Source organism: Diabrotica virgifera, chromosome 1 (genome assembly GCF_917563875.1).
Source record: "Diabrotica virgifera virgifera chromosome 1, PGI_DIABVI_V3a".
Lineage (NCBI taxonomy): Eukaryota > Metazoa > Arthropoda > Insecta > Coleoptera > Chrysomelidae > Diabrotica > Diabrotica virgifera.
In genome coordinates this window covers 156,451,540-156,467,574 of record NC_065443.1, presented here as the reverse complement: position 1 = coordinate 156,467,574, position 16,035 = coordinate 156,451,540, and the positions used below count along the sequence as shown (strand labels likewise).

The 16,035-nt window shown below is 32.4% G+C and overlaps 1 protein-coding gene across 3 annotated transcripts in view; it reads left to right on the top strand.

Moving 5' to 3' along the window:
* Positions 1-16,035, top strand: part of LOC126878779 (monocarboxylate transporter 3) — a 407,545-nt gene that overhangs the window by 378,345 nt on the left and 13,165 nt on the right. For all 3 annotated transcript variants that reach the window (XM_050641676.1, XM_050641677.1, XM_050641678.1), the window contains exon 6: positions 11,376-11,591. In XM_050641676.1, coding sequence (XP_050497633.1) covers positions 11,376-11,591 — 216 coding nt within the window. The remainder of the gene's footprint in view (positions 1-11,375; positions 11,592-16,035) is intronic.

The window sequence follows — 16,035 nt, the reverse complement described above, 5'->3', positions numbered from 1 at the left end:
AGTTTAGATCGTTCATAAAAATAACATGTGTTTTTACTTAATAACAGGCGGCAGCTGGTTTGTCATTAGTTTCATGCGTGGAAGAGAATGATGCTAGATAAAAAGTATGTGTTTTATAAAAATCCACAAGGAAAAAGTTTTCCTATAGTTGGCTGTATACCATGTGATACAAAAAACAATAAATCTTGTATAAAAGGTATATTTAAAATAATAAAAGGTATATTTAAATATACCTTTTATACAAGATTTATTGTTTTTTTTTATGTGTTTTATCTCGTCAGGTATTAATGACGCACGGGTAAAGACTCGTGGACTCAAGTGTATATTAGGCAACTAGCAGTTGCCATCTAACAACCTCACCTGTTTAGCAACCCACGTGATGTGGGAGTCATGCTGTACTTAAGGGCCCAATCTTTATAAATTTTATACATTGTTTGGAATTTTAAGCAAATATGCTAATATTCTGAATTCGCTCAGCCGAGATTCATTTTGACACATTCGGAATAGGAAACATACAGCACAAAAATTCCTACCTCACACTATTAACTGCTCAAATCAACTTAATCTTTCATTAAAAAAAGAAGAATTATTGGAAATTGTGGGAGTATATACTAAACTCATAAAATTTTGTGGAATTTATTTCTACAAAATATTTTTATTTTGTACAATAAATAATTTTCTCATTTGTTTTATGTTATATATTATAATGGTGTAAATAAATAATTATTGATTGGCGTATGGTTTATGTTATTTATGTCTGTTTACTATTAATAATATTGGCTATGAGCAGGTATATTCGGTTGTGTAGTAATTTCCAGTCACGTCTAGAAACCTAACTTCCCAAAAAATAAATTACCAACGTCACTAGAGTTGTGTCTTGTGTCTCAGATTAGCGAATCGACTTTATAACAAATTTTTATACCGTTTAAAGGGTTTATAGCCTGATATTTCTTTGGTGGTTCTGCTTGTGATCAACCAGTTCTAAACACTGGTATCCCTTAAAGGGATTTTAATAAATTTTATACCTTTTATAATAGTTATTTAACCAACAGGTGTTAATAAGGGCGATTAACAATTGAGATATTTTAACGCGTGAGCGGCGCGAGCGCGTTAATGCTCGAGATTGTTAATCGCCATTTTAATTCACGAGTTCGTTACAAAACTTTTCCGTCGACCGTACTTTTCAGAAATAAAGATATATCCATCTTTTGATTTTTCAATTACACAGAATTTTAAACAATAAAGTAAATATGACATACAATGACAGATAGTACTAACAGCGGCTACTTGATTTTAAATTTTTTAGTGGGAATATAAATAAATAGGTATATGTTTGGTTGCCTACACCACAGGTCACTGCCAATCACAGAGCGTTTAATTAATTTATGCAAGCAATGTATGTTGTGTTGCCTATAATGAAATCGTTCATTAATAGAAAATCATTCATTAATAGGGGTCATTAATCAATGATTTTGAGGGTGTTAAAATTGATCATAAATGGACGGTCGACGGAAAAGGATTTTTATTAAATTTTTTATATGTCTATGTATTAACCTATAGAAAATGTTAACAATTTCTTAGTTCTTGTTATGTTTATATGGGATTAGCCACAGTTAGGTTGTAATGAATATTACATATTTTACGTAAAAATACTTAACGTTTCGATTTCCACTAAGGAAATCGTTATCAAAAGAAATTAAGAACAATAAATTGTTGATAAGTTGTGTACAACCACCAATTGTTGTTATTGAGCTTATGTCACATCCCAGTCAACAAAAAATTGTACTTTGCCTATGATGGTTTTAGGCAACAGCCAGCTGTAGCTGTAAAGATATGATGTTTTTATGCCCTGTGATAGATTATTTTGTGTATTTGTGGAATAATTCTGTGTGTTATGTGATTCTATGTTTGGGAGTGTTCGTAATAATCAGCTTTGGGGTAAAAAAGAGTGTAAGTTAAGTTTTATGCATTATATGTTGCATATGTGTACTGTATGATAGAGATATTTGCTTCATGTTAAGTATTTGCAGGTAAAAATTGTAATTGTCATTCAAACATGCCACAAGTCAACAGTTTTAGAACCCTATTCTTAGTTCTTAATTTATATTTTTTTGAAAACGATTTCCGGAGTGGAAGTCGATACGTCAAGCATAAAGTGACTTAATCCCATATAAATACAATATTTAACTTAAACATGCCACGAGAAAATAGTTTCACAATTAAAATAATATATTTGGGAACAGTTATGGTGATTTAATACATAATATTTACTTAACAGAAGATTTAAATAGACTTTTAGTGGTTTAGATCAGTGGTGAGCAAAGTACGACCCGCGGGCCAACTCCGGCCCGCGAATGTATTTAATCCGGGCCCGGCGAGGGTCCATCAACATAAAATGGATAGTATGGTAACCGGTCCATTGCTCGAATGCAATTGCTCGAAAATCAATTGCTCGACATGAAAATTGCTCGAATAAAAAAGAAAATTATATATCTCAAATATTTATTCAAAATAATACAAAATATAGACATAAGAAAGATTCTTGAATTATAGTCCGTTCTTTAACGGTAAAATATTGCAAAATTTCTAAATTTTAAAGAACCGCTTGGATTGACATGAAATTTGGCATACACATAGCTAACAAGTCAAAGAAAAAAAGTGATATTGTGCCGATATGTGCTTTTGCCCTGGGGGTGGTTTTCACCCCCTCTTGAGGGTGAAAAAATATTCGTCCAAAGAAAGTCAGGAAATGGATTGTTAGGTTTTAAATCTGGTATGGACTGTAATTATTTGCGCTGGAATGGATATATTGCATTAAGAAAACTATATTTAAATTTGAAGTTTATTCTGACAACTTGGTAAAAATTCAATTATTTCTATATTGTTTATCAAGGTGCATGCATCACCAAACATAAATCTTCTTTTTATTTTCTTTTCATCTTCTACGAAACTGTCACATAACAAAAAAAGTCAAAAAGTTCCTAACATACTCCCCGCGTTGAAGTACACTTCAAACAAGTCCACGACACATAATACACTTGGGAAGTTGTTATAATAGTTAGAGGATCACTGAGATTCTTCTAAAGGCAATTGGGCTAGATGTCTGGAGGATCTGGTGATGATGCCTTTCGAGGTTTTAACTTGAACAACCCTGATTTTTCCATCCTTTCCAGGAAATACCTTCTCTATTCGTCCTAAAGACCATTTACATGGAGGTAAACTTGAATCATGGATAATCACTAAAGCACCTGGATTGAGAGGTTTCGATGAATTCTGGTTCCATTTATAAGACTGGTGCAATTGGCTGACATATTCTTTTGAAAAGCGAGCCCAGAATCGTTGATGAAGTTGCTGAACTTGTTGGAAACGATTAAGTCTGTTTGTAGGAATTGATAGAACATTGGGTTCAGGAAGTGAAGTTAAAGGACGTAATGTCAAAAAATGGGAAGGAGTTAGGTTTCAAGGTCAGATGGATCTTCTGAACTAGCAAAAAGTGGTCTTGAATTTAAAATACACTCTATTTCGGTTAATAAAGTAAAAAATTCTTCATATGTTAAATTAATATTGGTAAGTGTGCGTTTCATATGAAATTTAATTTGTTTTATAGACGATTCCCACAAACCGCCAAAATTTGGGCTATATGGTGGAGAAAAATGCCATGCAATATTTTTAGTTAAAGCAAAATTGTGAATAGTATGGCTATTTGTTTTCAAAAAATGATAAATAGACTTTAATTCTCTATTGGCTGATTTAAAAGTGGAACCATTGTCGGAGTAAACATTAGTGGGAATACCCCTGCGAGATATAAATCGTTTAAAACATGATAAAAAACAGTCAGTTGTCATATCAGTTAATAATTCTAAATGTATAGCTTTTGTAACAAAGCAGACATATATGCAAACATAACCTTTTAGAATTTTGCTTCCTCGTCCCTTTTTCTCCTTTAAAAGGAACGGTCCTGCAAAATCTAATCCCACATTTTCAAAAGGGTGTGATATAGTAATTCGTTCATTAGGAAGTGGACCCATGGTCACTGAAGTATTAGGTGGTTTTACTCGAAAACACTTAATACATTGTCTCACTATTTGCTTGGTTAATACTTTTCCTGATATTGGCCAATACTTTTGTCTGATTAGTGACAATAATAGTTGTGGTCCTGGGTGCAAGTAGTTTACATGGTAATGTGTACATATTAATTTTGTTAAAACATGAAATTTTGGTAATAGGATTGGAGTTTTTATATTATTTGGTAACATTGTATGTAAAAGTCGTCCTCCTACCTTTAATACATCATTATCTAAAATAGGTGATAAATGAATTAATTTGGATTTTTTATTTAATGGTTTTTTATTTGCCAAGCTAACAATTTCATCTTGAAAAGATTCTGCTTGAACAAGTTTTATTAATATTAAAAAGGAGTCATTTAGTTCTTTTACACTTAAAAGCATGCTATCTGCTCTAGTTTTAGTTTTAATAGATATTGTAAATCTTATAAGATATGCAAATACTCTTTTTAGTTTATGTAAATTTGAAAATCTACTAATAAAATTCGAAATCCAACTTATGTGTATATTGGAAGATAAGGTTGCTTGGACTGACTGCTTAAGTTCTGGTATTTCTTCTAGTTCTCGAAGTGAATTAATCGGCAAATTATTGGGATGTTGTCTCAAAAAATGTGGCCCATGAAACCAAAGGTTGGATTCAATGAAAGATTCAGGAAGAATTCCGCGACTAGCAATATCTGCCGGATTTTCCTTAGTGTTGACATAGTGCCAACTGTTCACAGTGGTGAGAGATTGGATTTTAGCTACTCTATTAGATACAAATACCTGTAGCTGGTGCGGCTCTAGTTTCAACCAACATAATACTATATTTGAGTCAGACCACATATAAATTGGAACATTCACAACTGGTAAGGCTTTTACAACCTTATTAATAAGTTGAGAACCTAAGAGAGCTGCGCATAATTCAAGTTTCGGGATTGTTAATTGTTTGAGAGGTGCAACCTTTGTTTTTGAACATAAAATATGAGAATTGTACTCATTATTTTTACCAACACTGGATATATAAATGCTACTTGCATAAGCTTTAAGAGAAGCATCACAAAAGCAATGGATGCCAATGATTTGACTGTATGGTCCAACAACGGATCTTGGAATACGTAATGAATTTAACTGAGGCAACTGGTTATATAACTGCCTCCAGGATTTATTTAACTCTGGAGGTACAGGTTCATCCCATGGTTTTTGAAGTTGGAACAATTTTTGAATAATTATTTTGGCAAGTATAATAACTGAACTGAGAAGACCCATTGGATCCCAAATTTTAGAAATGATGGATAAGATTTGACGTTTAGTAAATAAAAAAGGCAATTCACAAAGTGATATTTTACAACAAAGGAGGTCTTGGCGACTCATAAATTGAATTCCAAGAGTTTTGGTACTCTCAGAGTTTCCAATATCAATGATATTACTGGAAATATCATTGTTATCAATGTAATCAGAGGTATCAGGAGTATTAGAAATACTGCTGGCTGCAGTATTCATGGAGTCTCCTAACAAATCAGCTGGAAACTTCAGTGGAAGTTTTACTATAAATTGGCTACTTTCGGACCTGGTAGTGCTTTTTTGAAATATTTCTTCACATTCGTCATCATCTTTCGACCATGGTGTAGAATCTTGCATTTCTTCCATTTGCCAGAAATGTTTTAACTGGTCATCTTCGGCGATGGTTCTGGTAAAGTTACATGACACACGAGTTGTCTCATAGGGAACAACTCCATTTACAATCCAGCCTAAACGTGTATTTTGCAAATTTGGTAAACCTTTTCCCAGCTTGATTTTGCCATCAATAAGGAAGTCCCAGAATAAATTGGCACCAATAATGGCATCAACATTGGTGGATTCGTTAAATAAAGGATCAGATAGCTGAATATTAGATGGGATAACAAAACTTGAAGTATTAAAACTTCCTGACGGAATTTGGTTTGAAATGACTGGTACAACATAAAATATGGATGTAATATTAAAGCTATTGAACTTAGACAACAAAGAAATTTGGCACTTCTTTGTGATAATTGACACTACCTGGTTTATACCACTAACAGCAAGGTTAGTTGGAATCAATGGAAGATTTCATTTTTTACAAAAGCTCTCGCTTATCATATTTATCTGAGCGCCACTGTCTAGAAGCGCACGACATGGTATTAATTTATTATCATTTGACCTGACATTAAAAACAACTGTTGACAAAAGAACTTGTTTATTTTGCAAATCTACTGCTTGTGCAGATAGCTGGTGAGTTGCCATTGGTGGCATATTAACATTCTGTATACTATTTACTGATGTTTCATATGGCTGGACATTGTTGTCAGAGTCCACTGAAACATGTTGAATGTCATCAAAGTGTATTAAGGAATTATGTTTTAAATGACATTTCAAACATGGTTTTAGTGTACACTCTTGAGCCCTGTGCCCAATTCTTAGGCAATTGTGACACAAATTTAAATCATTAACTTTACCTAATCTGCCTTTGGTATCTAGTTTGAGGAATTGAATACAAGAATATATATAATGATTGCCTTTACACAAAACACAACTCTTTTTCTGTGCTAAATTTACTTGGACTGCTCTCTTATGACCTTCACGGTTTGTATATTTGTAATTAGAATTGGAATTATTATTATTATTATTGTGATGGGCATTATGAGAACTTTGGTCTTGGATTTCTTCCAAAGTATCTACTTTCGTTTTTAAGAAATTAAAGAATTCCATTAAGGTAGGGAGTTCCTCTTTGGTGCGAAACTCTTTCCATTCTCTATAACTCTGTTTATCAAGTTTATCAGAAATAATGTTTATTAACAATAAATCACTTAGGCACTCTTTTGTTATCTGCAAACTTTCAATTGAAGTGACACTATCTGACACAATATCTAACAATTGTCTTAGATGCTTTGGAGACTCTTTATTATTTGACTCTAAACTAAAAATGGTTTTAATGTGTTTGTTTACTAATAACCTTTTATTGTCAAATCTCTGACAGAGAGCATCAAAGGCAGTTTGGTAATAGTCACCAGAAAATTCAATTTTATCTATTATACGTTTTGCATATCCATCCACATATTGTCGCAAAAGCTGAAACTTATGACTGTTTGACAAAGGACTCTTATGAATGACACTAGTAAACGTGGATTTAAATTCTAACCAAGTTTCTAACTCCCCAGTGAAGACTTTGATTTTCATTTTTGGTAACAAAAGGTGACTTAGAGTCTACTTGAGGAGTAGAACTCAAACTAGTATCATGTGAAGACTGAAATGTGTTACTTTCAATATAACCTTTCAAAAAACCCATAGCTTTAAAATACCTATTTTCAAATAATTCATTTTCCTCATACTGTTCTTTTAATTTGTCTTCCGGTGTTAAAATTTCAATTTGCAGTTGAACATCTTGAAATTCTTTTAATAGACTGGCATTCATTTCATATCTTAATTGAACTTCTGAAAGAAGAGGTTTACTACTTGGCGTAGCAGCTTTTATTATATTAACATAAGACTCTAAATTGGTCAATTTTCCCTTGTAAGAACCCCTTGTTCTTATATGATTGGCTAAAGTCATTTCTTGGCGATTTATGGCAATCCCACAAACTTGTTAGCAAATTAATATTAATGGAAATTAAATTTATTCTATATTAAATCAAAACCAAACTTCAAAATGCACTGTTTTGCTTAATTCAGAAATAAAAATAGGTTTATGATATAATAGCAAAAAGGACAGACTTATCTTCAAGTTTTGGACGTGGCTTGGTGCACGGTATCTTGAAAATAACGGAATCTATTGGAATTACTTATATCTTCTAGTCTTGGAAGTCGCTTGGTGGACAATAACTTGAAAATATACCAATATATGGTAACTTCAAACCCACTTGGAAACGTGGCTGTTGGCACCTTTCTTAATGAATATATCCTTAATTCGACGATGTAGGGCCAAAATGTTAGGTTTTAAATCTGGTATGGACTGTAATTATTTGCGCTGGAATGGATATATTGCATTAAGAAAACTATATTTAAATTTGAAGTTTATTCTGACAACTTGGTAAAAATTCAATTATTTCTATATTGTTTATCAAGGTGCATGCATCACCATGCAAACATAAATCTTCTTTTTATTTTCTTTTCATCTTCTACGAAACTGTCACATAACAAAAAAAGTCAAAAAGTTCCTAACATGGATAAACTGGCTAATTCTAAGTAACTTTTGTTCTATAGAGTTTTTTCACTAAGTCAATACTTTTCGAGTTATTTGGCAGTGAATATGTTTATTTTTTTTTAACAAAATGACCACGCTTTTAGACGGTTTTTCGCAAATAACTCAAATAGTAAGTATTTTGTCGAAAAAACATTCTTAGCAAAAATATAGCCGGTAAAAATTAAAAAAAAAATGGTGTATATATCACGTCTCTACACCTAGTAGAAGCAGAGTTATAGCTAATGAAAAATAGGTTCATATTCGACAAATTCCAAATGGAATACTTTAACGTGAAATAACCAAAAATGAAGCACATTTCGGGGAAACCTCATTACAACTTATTTAAAGTGTTTAAAAAAGCTTCATTTTTGTTTTATAAAAAATTTCTACATCAAAATTAAACAAGTTACACTCAAAATAAAGTTAGTCCCTTTTGGTTTTGGTAAAAACATCGAGAAAATCACCCCCCAATTAGTATCTTAAATGAACTTAATCGTTACGACTTCACAAGTTTCTTGACTCGTGTATATGTTGTTTATATGATCTGTAAGTTTCATCGGTTCAAAGTCCTTATTATTGAAAGGGCTGTAGTTAAAAGGTGTTGAACGAGTCACTGATCACGAATGTATGCAAATTTAGAAACACCAAATCTTAATCAATTTTTGTCTAACAGAAAAACAAAAAATACATGATATTCAGAAAAGCAAATCTGACTTTTTTTGTTTTTCGAGATTTTTGGTATCTCTAACAATTTTTAAGTTATTTTGAAAAAAAGCATATTTTTCAAAATTTAAATTTTTTAAAATTTTACTTTGAAACCAAATTTTTTCAAAAATAAGCACTTTGAATCGATGAAACTTACAGATCATATAAACACAACATAAGTAAAATATTGTGGAGCGGTAACGATTAATTTCATTTAAGTTGCTAATTAGGGGGTGGTATTCCCGATGTTTTTTTTTGCAAAAACAAAAGGGACCAACTTTATTTTGAGCGCAACTTGCTTAAATTTAATGCTAGAAACTTTTTGTAAAAACAGAAATAAAGCTTTTTTTAAACACTTTAACAAAGTTATAATGGGTTTCCCCAAAAAGTACTTAACTTTTTGGATTTTTCACTTCGAAGTATTCTATTTGAAATTTGGTGAATATAAATCTATTTTTCATTGGCTATAACTCTGGTTCTACGAGATCCAGAGACCTAACGCGTACACCATTTTTTTACTTTTTTATAAGCTATATTTTTGCTAAGAACGTTTTTTTTCGACAAAATACTTACTTTTTGAGTTATTTGCGAAAAACCGTCTAAAAATGTGGTTATTTTGTTGAAAAATTAACATATTCACTCGCAAATAACTCGAAAAGTGTTAAGAAAAAGTTCTATAGAACAAAAGTTACTTAAAATTAGTCAGTTTACCCATTTCCGGACTTATTTTGGACATATATTTTTTTACCCCCAAGAGGGGGTGAAAGTCACCCCCAGGGCAAAAGCACACATCGGCACAATATCACTTTTTTTCTTTGACATTATAGCTGTGTGTATGCCAAATTTCATGTCAATCCAAGCGGTTCTTTAAAATTTAGAGCAAAAACCGTGAAAGAATGGAGTATTAGGACAAATTATGTGATATGTCACATATATAATAGTATATTAATTTATGCTGAAAAAGTATTTATTACAAATCTAAACTATCTTTGAACTTTTAAAATAATAAGAAAAATAACGGTTTTGATTTTCTCTCATTATGATAATTAGGTATTATAATAATTTCCAGGTATTAGGGAAAGATTAAAATCATTAAATACCCATTAACATGCTTACCCATTACCAATGTTTCTTTATTGGGTATGTATTGGATTTTTGAGGATATTTTGTGGATTATTGTGAATAAATATTTTAGATATATACTTCTCTTTTTTATTTTATTTTATTTTATTTTATTTTATTCGAGCAATTTGTATTTCTAGCAATTTTCATGTCGAGCAATTGATTTTCGAGCAATTGCATTCGAGCAATTGCATTCGAGCAATTGACCTAGAACCGGATAGTATACATATTGCTTTAACATAAAATGCATTTTTTTTATCATTCTGGTCCTCCTATAGAATTACTTGAACTTCGTGGTCCCCCATTAAAAAAGTTTGCCCACCACTGGTTTAGATAGACTTTTTGCCAACAAACGAGTGAAAATTAATTTGTTAATTCTGAAAGATTACTGGGTCATAATAATTAAATTATTTCATAATGGTAATTTAAAAGGGAAAATACATGTTAAGTAATGTCGGAAGTCATTAATAATGATAAAAACTTACATTAAATGTCGTTTTCTTCAGAAATTTAAAAAGAGATCGTTGTTTTAGGATGCCTTTCACTATTTATGACTCTTAATTATGTTTTATATTTTCAATTTGTGCTTGTACTCGCGGTGTGCAAGTACTTGGAGGCGATACGAGAAACGATCGTGCGAGAATAGCGGAGAAATATTGTAACTTTCTTAAATAATTCATTGTCAATTGAAATTGTCAAATTGACGTATATTTCATATCTACTGTCAATGTAGAAGAAAAATTATATATTGCTCCACAATATTGATATGATATGCAATTATTATATAAAGGTAAATGTAATTAATTGTATTTTGCTTGCATTACTGCATTTTAATAACTAATTTTATTTACTACATACAATTGTTTACGTTTTAATAACATAACCTGAATCTTATTTTTTCTTCTTATTATTTTTTTTGGACTATGGCCTTGACAATTATCCAGCAACCAGGACCATATGATTGGCCAATATAATTAAAAGTGCGAATAAAAGTGCAGAACGAAGAAACCAGGTGTCGCTTTTCCGAACTTGCACGGTCCCAATAACCAAAAAAGGTAAAACAGTCGGTTTTTTGTTATGAGCTAACCCAACCTTACCAAAACTCCGATACAGCAACTGATCCTGACAACTTTTAATGCAAGTTTTCATTATTATTAATGACTTCCGACATCACTTAGCACGTATTTTTGTTTTTTTTTTCAGATTACCATTTGAGTAAAGAATTTAAAGTTAGCCCAGTGATCTTTCCTAATTACCTTCACTTTTATATTATAATAGTTTAAACAAACCGTTTAACTTTTTAGCTGGTTACATCTCTTTAACCTCAATCATCCTAGTGGATCTGCTTGGCTTGGAAAAGTTAACCAATGCGTTTGGTCTTCTGATTCTTTTCCGAGGAGCTGCAGCCATAATTGGTTCTCCGCTAGCAGGTGCCTTATACGATGCAACCAATTCCTACGATGTACCTTTCTATGTAGGAGGGGGTCTTTTTGCCATTTCAGCCGTTACTAGCTTCTTAGGTAAATATTGATATTATTTATTAACTTGCATTTTAGATTTATATTAGTTTGATGTTTGATTAGTTTGATCTTTTACATTTCGCGGAATCATATTTAACACATTTGTTTCAAAGAACGTTTATTAACAGTCACTTACATTTAATGGTTACAATATGTTGTCTTAGGCCGGGTACCTACATCAACGACCAATGGCAAGAATAATAATTCCCATCGTGAATGAAGTTTATCCAATTTATATACATTGTGTACTTACTGGAGGCACATTGAAAAAACAGAGTAATGTCTACACAAAAAGAAGAAGAAAAAGAACTTTGGAATGTTACGGGGTTTTACACACGTAAAGGAAATCATTCAGTGTACTTCCTGGCATTGAAAATGCAACACTTAGTAAATGTAAATATATTTTAATACTTTTTTTGGTAATAAAATGGATACATATATATAGCGTATAAATTGATAAAAATTTCCTGACGTCTGTTGTACGACGTCCATAACCTTAAAATTCAGTAGTTAGTTGGAGCAAATGCCTCAGTTGATCTGCCAATCAGCGCAACAATATCATAACTCATGTTAATGAGATAAAAGTCTGGCGATCTTGCTCGCCTTGGAAGAACAGTGACGTTAGCTTAGACAGCTGCAGCGTGGAACCTCGCATTGTCTGTTGGAAAAAGAGTTTTCTAATTCTCTCAGATGGGCACTGCAGCGGGTTCTAAGACATTATGAATGCAACTCTGGTAGTTCATGTTTCTTTCCAGAAATACTAAAGGGGACACTTCCAATGTGGTATGGCATCTCAAACCAAGTCCTCTGGTAAATGCTATCCCACATTTTACGCAAAAGTCAACTGCTTGCCTTTGTTTCGATTAACGACAAGACGAGGCGTGGTCGGTAGGATTGGAGTGCAAAAGATTTTATTCTCCGGTAAATCCTAGTTGGTAGTAGCCAACCATTGTTTTTTAATTAATGTAGTGGTGCTGAAGTATTTCCTAATAGCACTTGTTCTTATTACTAGGCGTTATTCACAGTCAGTGGTTCTTTACAGACCTTTGTGATAATCATCCCACTCAACCAAATATTTTTTCGAAATTAAATTTCCATCTGACTTTTGTCCTTTGATTTTCAAGGTTGCTATGCCATCAGAGCACTTTTATTGTAATTCCTCACTATTTCCGGACAGTTGTTGTCAAACGCCGATATGACACCCTCTTAAAATTAAAAATCCACGAGGAAAATAAAATTCCTGTAGCTGGCTGTATACCATAAATCACAAAAAATACAGGATCCTTTGTAAAAGGTATATTTAAAAGACCCCAATAAGGGTTACATCACAAAACAAAACGTTTTCGGATTAATAAGTAATCCATCATCAGTGTTAAGCCAATAGCTTGTGATGTAACCCTTATTGGGGTCTTTTAAATATACCTTTTACAAATGATCCTGTATTTTTTTCCTCTTGAAATTGTTCGGCAGTATTTCTAGGTTCAGTTTATGGCCCCTGCCTAAACAATATTCCAGGTCTGCTTGATATGCTTCCCAGGCTGTTAATATAAGTTTACTTAAGAAACTCATTACTCTTTAGTCAAATTTTTAAAGTTTTCAACCTAATACAAATATTAAAAATATTGAAAAATATTAAAAATATTCCTAAGCGATATTTAATTGAAAACTTATTGGACTACTTAAGAAACTCATTACTCTTTAGTCAAATTTTTAAAGTTTTCAACCTAATACAAATATTAAAAATATTGAAAAATATTAAAAATATTCCTAAACGATATTTAATTGAAAACTTATTGGACCATTTTCCTGGTAACACCTCCATGGATTCTAAAAATTGCAAGCCAGATGGATGCTGAAGCGGAGAAGACAACAGGGAATTCGAAAAACTTACAATTTACGACCCCGTCTGTTCAGCTGGTAAATTCCAACGGAAAATGGACCTAGTTACTCAAGGGAGTAAAACTAATATAAAATGAAATAAAAATGTATACCATTTTTTACTCATTTGTTTTACTTGTTTTTTAGTTTTACTCCTTTGAGTAACTAGGTCCATTTTCCGTTGGAATTTAACAGCTGAACAGACGGGGTCGTGAATTGTAAGTTTTTTGAATTCCCTCTTGTCTTCTTCGCTTCAGCATCCATTGCAATTTTTAGAAGCCATGGAGGTGTTACCAGGAAAATAGTCCAGTAAGTTTTGAATTAAATATGTTTTAGGAATATTTTTCAATATTTTTAATATTTCTATTAGGTTGAAAACTTTAAAACCATTTTTATTTCATTACTCTTTATTTCAAATCATATTGTTGTGAAGTTACGGAAATTGGTTTGTTTTCTACATTTAGTATACAGTGATGAGCGCGCTAATAACCGGCAAAATAACACAAAAGTTAGAAAACATAATACATTGTGAAGTAAATAGATGAAACTAGGAGAGGTGGAAATTATCGATATAAACGTATAAATTCCCTTTCCATCTTTTGCGTTATTTTGCCGGTTATCAGCGCGCTCATCACTGTATAATATTCCATAGCAAACTGTAGTAATGACTCACCTCTTATATTGGTGTTTGTATTGCTCTAGGTCAGGTGGTGCAGTTGTGGTGGAGCACAGTTCACCGATAGAGTCTATATGCTAAAAGTTGTTTAATGAAATTGCAGTAGTTGATTCTGACTTCCGATAGGAGCCTCATCCACTGCTTGTTCCGATTTTTTAGCAATCAAGTTGAGCATCAGGATTGTGTCTATGTACCACTACCATCTTGAATGCTTTTGTGACACTGTTTGTAATCTAATCTGCTCTTTAGTGTTCCTAGGTTTTTAGTGGCACTTCTTCTATTCTCTCAAGATCTCTTTTGACCCTCGGGTTTTACCAGTTCCTCTGCTCTTATCTGGTTTTATGAGGATTTTCTGTTGCTCACCTCCCAATAGCTTTTTGTCTTTCTTGATCTTTCTCTGCTTAGTTATCGATAGGTGTTTCTTATTAATTGACAGAGTCTGTTCCTCTCAAAACACTCGAAACACAATACTTTAGGCGGAGACAGAGTCCACTGGAGTCGCACCCATAATCGCTCCAGTTATCCTTTTATTTGTAACCTCAGAGAGTTACTCATTTCATTTCTGAACTCTCTTCTGAGCCATTTCCATTTTGTGTTGTCGATTTGTTTCCCATTAGCTGGGATGAAATCTGTCAAACACGGCAGTGCGCTCTTACTGTGCTAAGCCTATAATCCCCTAGAGTTCGCCAGTTTTCTGGAGCGTCGCTTTAAGTCACATTTTCTCCTGTACCATGCATGCATCCCTTGGACAGTATGGTGTTATATCTCTGGATAACGAAACACTGTAGTTGCAGCGTAAGTCGGACTGTGTGATGAGCCAGTTGTGGTATATGCTGTCTGTGATTTGTCCACTGAACATGGTATAAGTATTTGTGTATATGTATTGTTATGCTCTGTATTTTCTCTCTGTTATGAGATTGATCAGCATCTTATTAATTCAATTAATTAATTATTTTAATTACTACTCATTGAAACAAAACCAAAATTTAATAAAACTTTCCAATAAAAAATATTCTCAGGGCTAATTGATTTTAATGTATCACCTTTAGTTTGTGGCTTCTAGTATTTCTCGTTGCTTACTTTATCCAGGACAAAACAGGGAAAATAAACATACTCAAAATCATATATAAATTTTATAAATACTATTTATTTATATACTATACCATAAATATAAGATTCAAAATGTATGCTAAAAGTTTATTCTGTTGTCAAAATTTCTTATCTAATAAATTAATCTTTAATTCTACTATCTCCTTTTTCTCTTAATAAATTTCCATTTAAATGATTCGGTAGACTGTTCTTATTATTATAAAAAAACAATATTTAATTTACCTTTTAAATAGATTATTTATCTCTTCCATGAATTTATGAATGAATAAATTATGCTGTAAAAACTGTTAAATTGACAAAAAACAAATATGGCATGTAATATACAACAACTCTCTCTTTTTCACAAATAATCTGACTAACCTTTTTTTTTTCTTCTTTACTTCTTCTCATAGATTGTGTTGTCCTCGGTTCTCCCACACGTGCTCCTCGGATGCTGCTATGGTCTTTCTCTTCCAAACTGTTTCACAAACAAAAAACAGCACTCGCTCAAAATCTCTCCTCTATTTAGTCTCCTACTCGATACAGACAATATCAATCTTTATAATTCCAAGATTTTTCTCTCAGGTCGATATCTTGTGCAAAATTGATACAAACCGGCTACTCGTTCCAGACAGAAACTGGAATATATTCGGACCCGAGGAGATTGTACTTCCCGACTCGATCACGATTTCGTCTCAACAGGAATCTGCTTACACGGCCACCAAATTCACCACTTTACACAAATTGCTATTTTTCAAACTGGACTGCTCCCTTCCGATCTTAATTACACAGTAAATATTT